Here is a 10268-nt window from a genome sequence, read left to right as displayed (position 1 = left end):
GTATATGTATAAATGTAACCATAATTTCTACCTTTCGACAAAAGCTAATTTGCCTTTTGTCTCCAATATTTGTACCTTATGCATCAGCTCACAGTAAATATACATATATGTACATACATACTATGTATGTAAGTATGTAAAGTTCTACATTATTGGCTATATAATGTATGTACAAATATACACATGTACATATGTATATGTGGATATGTTTTCACGTCTCCTTGGGCTAGGTACTCGTACTCTGCTTATATTTGTGTATACTTGATAACTAATTTTCTCTGCGCATATCTTCCATTTAATTTTCCTTGTATTTTTCTTCTGTTATTACAGGTTCCTAATATGCCACTGAAAATGCCAACGCATGACGAAAATGGCGGCTCCACTAACACAACCACCACAAATACAAACGCAAATGCCACCACACCCGCCTCAACGACGAATACATTTCGTTCGACGCCAACATCTGTTGCTACAAGCACAGCGATGGCGTCTGGTGGGACAGCTGCGTTGACGTTAGCTGCCGCGCCCTCATCGTCCTTGTCGCCATCGCCGTCGCCATCTTCGTCGTCCTCGTCGTCGTCGTCGTTGTCATCATTGTCGTCGTTGACGTTGGGGTCGTTGTCATCATCCTTGGCATGTTTGCATCAGCAACGTTTTCTCGATTCGCGGCAATTACATGCACAACCGGTAGATGTGTCGTCGCTGGCGCTAACAAAAGGTAAATTTTAGTTCATTTTTATGTTTTTTTCTTCTTTCTTATTACTAAAGTAGTTAGTAGTGTAAGAAGGTATATTTTTGTGTTGAGGTAAATTTGTGCGAAAAATTGGATGCTAAGGTAATACACTAATTAAATAGTCGATGAGCTGCGGAATCGATACGAGATGATAAAATATTTGGTCTTAAGAAGTCTACAAAAGCTGTACTCTGAGAGTCTTCGACTACTTAAGATTATATAATACCAATTTCCAGTATAGGTAACTTCGGTGATCTGTAGATCTAATCGCAAGTCTGCTCTGGAAACTATGCATAGTAATGTACTTTTAAATTGATCGCAAAATGAAGCCAACTCTCTTCTACTGTCCTCCAACAGTTGCGCCTTTACCTTCCTTTTGGATCACATATGCGTGGTCTGGCAGGCGAAAGTATAGCTTGGGATTTTGTAACCAAAAAATCCTTGCATTCACTCCGCATTCCATCTTTGATCCGTCTTCTAAGTCCCCCATGCCCTCAAAGATCTGCGTCTGTAGTCCATTAAATCAAAGATCGATTAATCGATTTTTTGTCGATTTTTTAGTTCCGATTCGATCCGTGAATCAATCCAAAAAAGTCGAGAATCGACATTCGTTTTTATCTCAATTGGTGCATATAACATTGCATTAGAAAATCTAAAAAAATTTTGATCAAATTTTAATTTGAGGTTAGTAAAAAAATGAAAGGGGCTTGGATATTGCATCTAGCTGTGATTTAGAATATTTGTACCAGTTTATTTAACAAAAAATAGCCAAAGCACAAAATTGAAAATATGAAAGCTTTTCCAAGCACACAAGTGAGCAGCAGTGTATAAGTTATTAATGTTTTCTAAAAAAATTTCGGCTATGCAGTTTTGTAGCCCATTCAATTTTAATATAATAAAGTATTTACAAGCCTAAAGTGGCTGCAAACTATCGTTGATTCTTGGCTTTTTTTCTCGGTGCTAAACCAAATGGCATATTAAATTTTTGTTGTGGAGTAGACATTGGATGGAAGAAAATGCGCTACAAAACCGCATACTTAAATTTTATCTAGANCGTCGCTGGCGCTAACAAAAGGTAAATTTTAGTTCATTTTTATGTTTTTTCATCTCTCTTGTTACTAAAGTAGTTAGTAGTGTAAGAAAGTATATTTTTGTGTTGAGGTAAATTTGTGCGAAAAATTGGATCCTAAGGTAATACACTCATTAAATTGTCGATGAGCTGCGGAATCGATACGAGATGATAAAATATTTGGTCTTAGGAAGTCTACAATAGCTGTACTCTGAGAGTCTTCGACTACTTAAGATTATATAATACCAATTTCCAATAGAGGTAACTTCGGTGATCTGTAGATCTATTATCAAGCCTACTCTGAAAACTATTCATAGTAAGGTAACTTTACATTGATCGCAAAATGAAGTCAACTCTCTTCTACAGTCCTCCATCAATTGCGGCTTAACCTTTCTCCTGGATCACATATGTGGGGTCTGGCAGGCGAAAGTATAGCTTGTGATTGTATTACCCCGTATTCCATCTTCCGATTCGTTTTTTTTCGATTTTTTAGTTCCGATTCGATCTGTAAATCGATAAAAAAAGGCGAGAATCAACAATTAGATCTTTTCACAATTTATGCATATAACATTGCATTAGGATTATCTAGAAAACTGTAATCAAATTTTAATTTGAGGCTAGTAAAAAATTGAAGGGGCTTGGATATTGCATCTAGCTGTGATTTAGATTACTTGTGCTAGTTTATTTAACAAAAAAAAACCCAAGGCCCAAAATGATATTGAAAATATGAAAGCTTTTCAAAGCATACAAGTGAGCAGCTGTGTATAAGTTATTAACGTTTTCTAATAAAATTTCTGGTATGCAGTTTTGTAGCCCATTCAATTTTAATAAAACAAAGTACAAGCCTAAAGTGGCTGCACACTATCGTTGTTTACTGGCTTTTTTTGTGGGTACTAGACAAAATGTCATATGAAAATTTTGTTGTGGAGTAGACATTGGATGGAAGAAAATGCGCTACAAAATTGCATACATACTTAACTTTTTCTAAAAAGTGTAATCATGGAGTGAACTATGCAGTTAGCGAAAACAAAAAAAAATCGTTTTTGGTATTTTTTGGCCTTATAACAAATTGTTGAATATGAAAACAAAAAAGAATTAAAAAAAAAAATCTGTATTGTGAAAAATTCCGTATACTTAAGTATTATGGGGCTAATGTACTAATGTACAATACATTTTTTAAAATAGCGGTTAATTTTGAAATAAAGTAAATTTTTTTCTTTTTTGTGATAAAAAAAATCTAAAAAATTTTACCATTTTCCTAAGTAGGGCTAAGAATTTATCTGAATGTTCTGCTGAATGTTCACATTGTTGTTTTAATATAGAAAAACCTGCTTAGTTTATTTTAGGTATTTACGAATTGTTAGCTATCAGGTAGCTTTCGGATAAATCTGGATAGTGAAACCGTTATAACAATGCATGTTTTAAAATAAGCTTACAATAATGTTTGTAATTTTAGTGTTGGTCAGAAGGCCGAATTTTTTTTTCCTTTAATAAAATTAAGTAAGCGGCATTTTTTGGCAAATTATATGAATCAGTTTTGGAAGATCGTTTTTAACTCCTTATTTTTGATTTGCCATCAGACCAGCGCTCCATATGAAGGTTCGGGTCATACTACAGCCGTGTACATCCTGTGCAATCCTTGGTTTCCATCTCAGTCTGTTGCCTAGGAATCTTTGGTTTGCAAATAGGACCGTCGAGCACTGCCTTGTATGCTACCCAATCTTCAACTTCGAAGATATTTCACCCGATGTGAGAGATAAGCTCGGTTAATTCTACTTTACTAGGTTTAGTACAATTGGCAAATTTTTTCTTATATGCAAAGAGGAGCAGGCCAGTTTTTTCCGAGCTCATATAAAGAGAACCAATGATGGCGCAGGAATCTATGTATTTGCATAAGTTCGGTTATACCCGGTTTCCATTAACTTCTCCTTTATTTAAAGATTTAAGGAGTCTCTTGAACCTCTTGAGTACGAAAAACTATTTATCGTGACTGCGTTTCACTGCTTTGGGATTAAAATGTTGCTACCTAACTCAAAATGATAACCTTCGAAACTTCCTGAAGCATCGCTAGTAAATAAACCGCCTCAGTAAGATGGGAGGCCAGTTTATACGCGTGTACCAAACTAAAAATGTTTATTCAATAATGGTAGCCTCTTTAACCACCTCTGCATAGTTGTAAGTCAGTCCTAAAACCCCACAAGAATTATTCGGAATTATTCAATAAGTCCTGTTTTATGACACCAGAGAAGTGCGTATGTAAAAATTTGCGAAATTGCATACAACAATTTTTTTAAATATTGTCTCTAGTTCGCCAACCTTGCTACCTTAGAAGTCCAGCGACTGTCCAACCAACTCAGTTCGTAAACTATTTTACCTCTTTAAATATTTCCTAAAAGTGCCCTTTGGCAAAGATCCTACTTAGCCTAGCTGAGTCTCTCCAATCCTCCATGAATTCGCAAAAGTACCTCTAGGAAGTTTCCCTCGGCTTGAAATAGCTCCGAAAGCAGCTTAATTTAAATCTTAGGTTAGGTTGAAGTGGCTCCGGTAGACACACTAGAAAACTTAGGCCCACTATAGGGCCCGTTTTGATACCACAAGGGATATCGTTAATCAGTCCCTCTCCTATACAAATCAGAGAGGAGAGTTGGCAAATTTGACTAATCACCTTATCCTTATGGCCAGTATAATACTCCGTTCTCCAATGGTTCCAGCACTCATTACCTATTGTCTGCTCCTTCCCAGTGCGGGCAATTCGCAATGTACGTGCCTTATTGATGCAGGCTCCTCGTCTCATCAGCTCCTGCAGAAGTCGTTAAGCGGCAGCAAACCCGTGGCCAAAGACATTTCCCCTATGCTCAACTTAAGGATATTTTCTCATCCCATTTCGGCCACATTGGTCTTGCCATGCTGCATGTTTCCAGCTCTTTCCAACTGTTACATCTTTCTCCTGCTTCCTATGCGCAGCAAAAGAGCTCCCCCGAGCCTTTCTCATCCCATTCCGGCCACATTAGCTTTGCCGTGTTGCATGTTTTCATCTTTCGCCTGCTTCTGAGAAGAAGAATACATGTACATATATGAGCCCAGCCTCTTCTATAACGGCGAAGGTGGAACGGAAGTCCCCCTCCTAACAATCTCATCCGCTATCTCATTACCTGGTACACCGCTATGTACCGATACCCATATCAGGTGAAGAGTGAACTGCTTTCTCCTGTATGGCCGCAAACTCCGCTTGAAAAACGCTACAGTGGTCCGGTAGGCAGAATGACTTTGGTGCACTTAGTTGTTCCCATCCCACTCCCCCTCCAAATTCGTTATCCATGTTGTATCCGACAGTACAGAATTGAATAGAATCCGTGGAAANCAAAAAAAAAATAGTTTTTGCTGTTTTTTGGCCTAATAACAAATTGTTGAATATGAAAACAAAAAAGAATTTTAAAAAATCTGTATTGCGAAAAAATCTGTATACGTAAGTTTTATTGAGCTAGTGTACTAATGTACAATACATTTTTTAAAATAGCGGTTTATTTTGAAATAAAGTAAAGATTTTTCTCTTTTGTGTTAAAAAAAAACCAAAATTCGAAAAAAGATTTACCATTTTCCTAAGTAGGGCTAAGAATTTATCTGAATGTTATGCTGAATGTTCACATTGTTGTTTTAATATAGAAAAACCTGCTTAGTTTATTTTAGGTATTTACGAATTGTTAGCTACCTGATAGCTTTCGGATAAATCTGGATAGTGAAACCGTTATAGCAATGCAAACAATAATATTTGTAATTTTAGTGTTGGTCAGAAGGCCGAATTTTTTTTTCCTTTAATAAAATTAAGTAAGCGGCCTTTTTTTTGGCAAATTATATGAATAAATTTTGGAAGATCGTTTTTAACTTCTTATTTATGATTTGCCACCAGACCAGCGCTCCATGTGAAGGTTCGGGTCGTACTACAGCCGTGTATATCCTGTGCAATCCTTGGTTTCCATCTCAGTCTGTTGCCTCGCAATCTTTGCTTTGCAAATTTTAGGACCGCCGAGCACTGCCTTGTATGCTACCCAATCTTCAACTTCGAAGATATTTCACCCGATGTGAGAGATAAGGTCAGTTAATTCTACTTTACTAGGTTTAGTAAATTGGCCAAATTTTTCTTATATGCAAAGAGTAGCAGGCCAGTTTTTTCCGAGCTCATATAAAGAGAACCAGTGATGGCGCAGGAATCTGTGTATTTGCATAAGTTCGGTTACACCCGGTTTCCATTAACTTCTCCTTTATTTAAAGATTTAAGGAGTCTCCTGAACCTCTTGAGTACGAAAAACTATTTATCGTGCTGTTGCTAGCTAACTCGAAATGACAACCTTCGAAGCTTCCTGAAGCATCGCTAGTAATATACCGCCTCAGTGAGATGGGAGACCAGTTTATATGCGTGTACCAAACTAAAAATGTTTATTCATTAATGGTAGCCTCATTAAACACCTATAGAATACGTGGAACATCTAGGGTACATTGTTCTGTGCTAGGGATTTATACCTTATACACTTTGTCAAAAGTCGGTGGCGGCACGCAATAGTCTGTTACCTCCGGCAGGCTAATCCCTTCTAGAATTGAAGTATGATCACAGTGATTCCGTTTTTCATCTGNTTTGTCAAAAGTCGGTGGCGGCACGCAATAGTCTGTTACCTCCGGCAGGCGAATACCTTCTAGAATTCAAGTATGTCCACAGTGATTCGTTTTTCAGCTCGATAGATGCCGCAATCTGAAAATATATAATCAATATTTTTCTCGTTAAAATTCGCCCCTCTTACTTTAATTTGGGAAGTGAAAGCTGTTACTGTTCTTCTCAAAATCTACCATGAATTTCTATGGTCAATTTATTGCCCTTGTTAAAAATCTCGACTTCGTTATGAGAAAATGCATTTATGTGTCCGCTGAAAATATAGTTTTCCGCGAATTACTCTTCAATATAAGTTCTTAAAAATTTCTTGCAAACCACCATAATCGCATTTTCTTGCTTGNATTTGGGAAGTGAAAGCTGTTACTGTTCTTCTCAAAATCTACCATGAATTCGTATGGTCAATTTATTGCCCTTGTTAAAAATCTCGACTTCGTTATGAGAAAATGCATTTATGTGCCTGCTGAAAATGTAGTTTTCCGCGAATTACTCTTCAATATAAGTTCTTAAAAATTTCTTGCAAACCACCATAATCGCATTTTCTTGCTTGCTTCCACAATGGCATTAAGTATCATGGCATGTTAAAGTTATTACCTCATGGACTCCTTGAAGTATGCAACAACATTCTTTACAGTTCGCTTTTTACGCTTCAATAAAGCATCAAAATGCGTGCAAGCATAAATTTCCCGAACTTTACTGTGGTTGTACACTTTCCTTATTGCCCGCGAAATAAATCTTTATTGCCAGGTATGCAGGTTTTGTTTTTGTTTTTTTTTTTTGCTTACACTACATACATACCTATGTACCTATGCATGTTATAACGTTTTCTCATTTTTCACATTTAATGTATCGAGTAAAGAGTGTACCGTGCAGTAGAGAATTGCATTTGTGTTATCAGCACGAAGACACGCGCATAGAGCAACAATTTTCAGTGCCAAAGCGAATGCACACATGCACGTACAGACACGTACATGTTAAAAGTCCTGAAAGTATGCAAGCCATTCGTGTAGAAAATGCAACCAGACAAGACAGACTGTTGAAGAGTGTGTGATTTCGTTTTTTTTTTCTTATTTTGCTGCATACATATGTATATTTGTATATAACCTGCAACATTGCAACAACCTCGAGCCAAGTCCTTCGCTTGCGCTTTATGTGTTTTGCTTTTCTGTAGCGCTTTCTTTTTTACAATTTCTTTTTGGGCAATGCTCACAGTACTGCATGGAAACTTTTCCTCATTTATTTTTTTGGTTTGGGTATCTCCATTATTTCTCCACTTTCTTTTACGTTTGTCTCCTTGGCTGGCGTAGTATGACTGCTTCGTGCTACAGTCAACAATGATTTATCATTTTCAGTCTTCTTTTTTTTGCTCTTTCCTTTTTCATCTTCTGAAGGAATTTATGTGTATTTTGTAAGGTTGTTGCTTTTCTCTGCTCTTCGTTGATGGTCGCACCACTCCCAAGCACCTAGACTGTGTTTATACCGCGAAAAGACACGCATTATATCGTGGAGCGAGTTCTTCAACATATGTGTCCTTACACCTAAAAGTATGCCTTGTATGTAGTCAGACGAACGCACAGTGGTGCAAACGTGAAATTTACTATTCAAAAAAGTCTAAGAAAGTAGCAATTTTGAAGGATCTCGATTATCATGTTCTTGTTAATAAAAGTTACTTAATAAAACTTGGATGATAAAAGTTATAGGATTCCCACCAACCACTACGCCCCTAAAACTAACAAAAACAAAAAACCTCAAGAAAAATTAAAATTATTATAAAAAAAGTTTTCCAAAATAATTGTTTTGTTCTTTTTAGAAAAGCTTAGGAAAAAATTTAAAAAGTAAATTATCTTTCAATACAAAAAATGGAAAATCCGTTAAGAATTGTGGGCTATAGACCATTTTGATCAGTAAATTTCACGTTTACACCACTGTGTAGCGGGGTATCNGTTTTTTTTTTCTTATTTTGCTGCATACATATGTATATTTGTATATAACCTGCAACATTGCAACAACCTCGAGCCAAGTCCTTCGCTTGCGCTTTATGTGTTTTGCTTTTCTGTAGCGCTTTCTTTTTTACAATTTCTTTTTGGGCAATGCTCACAGTACTGCATGGAAACTTTTCCTCATTTATTTTTTTGGTTTGGGTATCTCCATTATTTCTCCACTTTCTTTTACGTTTGTCTCCTTGGCTGGCGTAGTATGACTGCTTCGTGCTACAGTCAACAATGATTTATCATTTTCAGTCTTCTTTTTTTTGCTCTTTCCTTTTTCATCTTCTGAAGGAATTTATGTGTATTTTGTAAGGTTGTTGCTTTTCTCTGCTCTTCGTTGATGGTCGCACCACTCCCAAGCACCTAGACTGTGTTTATACCGCGAAAAGACACGCATTATATCGTGGAGCGAGTTCTTCAACATATGTGTCCTTACACCTAAAAGTATGCCTTGTATGTAGTCAGACGAACGCACAGTGGTGCAAACGTGAAATTTACTATTCAAAAAAGTCTAAGAAAGTAGCAATTTTGAAGGATCTCGATTATCATGTTCTTGTTAATAAAAGTTACTTAATAAAACTTGGATGATAAAAGTTATAGGATTCCCACCAACCACTACGCCCCTAAAACTAACAAAAACAAAAAACCTCAAGAAAAATTAAAATTATTATAAAAAAAGTTTTCCAAAATAATTGTTTTGTTCTTTTTAGAAAAGCTTAGGAAAAAATTTAAAAAGTAAATTATCTTTCAATACAAAAAATGGAAAATCCGTTAAGAATTGTGGGCTATAGACCATTTTGATCAGTAAATTTCACGTTTACACCACTGTGTAGCGGGGTATCTAACTGCTCAATACAGTGTTTGTGTGCGAATGCAAAAGTAATGAACCGGACGAGTAAAGAAAAAAATAATAAAACCTTACGAAATTGTGGATAAAAGAAAAGGAAAAAGCGTATGGCAGCCTGAAGAAGGCACAGCTGATGGAAAATTGGAATTTTAGGTTCATTGGCGAAGAATGGCATCGTGAGGAAAATGAATTTAAAGACGGAGTATATATGATGGATGTAGGAACCGATTTGTTGTTGAAAATATGAAATACAAGAATAAGTTGTAAGTTAGGTACAGCTCGCGACAAAACAGCAGAACGTCAACATTTTAAACAGTTTTGAATATCTAACTTTTGTTTGTTTAAAGTTCACTATTTTTATATAAAATATGGCTCTTCATCTAACAAGACCATATCGACTGCTGAGTGGAAGATCGACCTCTCTCGGCAGCCAGTTCGAAAACGCCCTATCTCAAAAAACTTTTCAAAAACGTCCTATTTCAGAATTTGGTTGAAGAACGCCCTATCTTACTTCAAAATGTATTGAAAATGTGCTGATATAGGGCGTTTTTGAAACGAACTCTGAAATAGGGCTTTCTTGAAAAGTTTGTTTCAGATAAAGCTTTTTCGAGGTGGCTGCCGAGATAGGCCCATCTTGTACTCAGCAGTCGATATACTTACGGTCCAAATTTCAGACTTTGTACAAAAATTATAAAAATTTCACAAACTTTTCATCTCAATTCCAAGCATTTTGATTTCAATTTCTATAATAATTTTTGGTATGCAGTTTAATAGCTTATTAAATTCTAGTACAATAAAGTGCAAGTTTAAAGTTGCTAAAAAATCACGTTGATTTTTGATAATTTTTTTCTGCTTTTTTTAATTCAGATAAGACCGGTTAAACTGGTTATTTGTTCTTAATTTTTCGTGCATGGATAACACTTGCAGTTAGCCAGAAATGAAAGCCAAACCCATCCATAAAATTTGTTTTT

At 36.1% G+C, this 10268-nt stretch overlaps 1 protein-coding gene across 1 annotated transcript in view; it reads left to right on the top strand.

Annotated features, from left to right (window-relative positions):
* The window catches only part of LOC108362436 (putative mediator of RNA polymerase II transcription subunit 26), a gene marked incomplete at its 3' end in the record, with an annotated part of 124880 nt that extends 124162 nt beyond the window's left edge, over positions 1-718 (top strand). The window contains exon 7 of the mRNA XM_017615404.1: positions 331-718. Within this exon, the coding sequence (XP_017470893.1) occupies positions 331-718 (388 nt within the window). The remainder of the gene's footprint in view (positions 1-330) is intronic.
* Positions 719-10268: the final 9550 nt, after the last annotated feature.

This window comes from Rhagoletis zephyria, unplaced genomic scaffold, assembly GCF_001687245.7.
Source record: "Rhagoletis zephyria isolate East Lansing unplaced genomic scaffold, Rhagoletis_zephyria_1.1 Rzeph_scaffold_01010, whole genome shotgun sequence".
Classification (NCBI taxonomy): Eukaryota; Metazoa; Arthropoda; class Insecta; order Diptera; family Tephritidae; genus Rhagoletis; species Rhagoletis zephyria.
The sequence above is the reverse complement of the archived record's forward strand: the minus strand, read 5'-3'. Positions and strand labels throughout refer to the sequence as shown.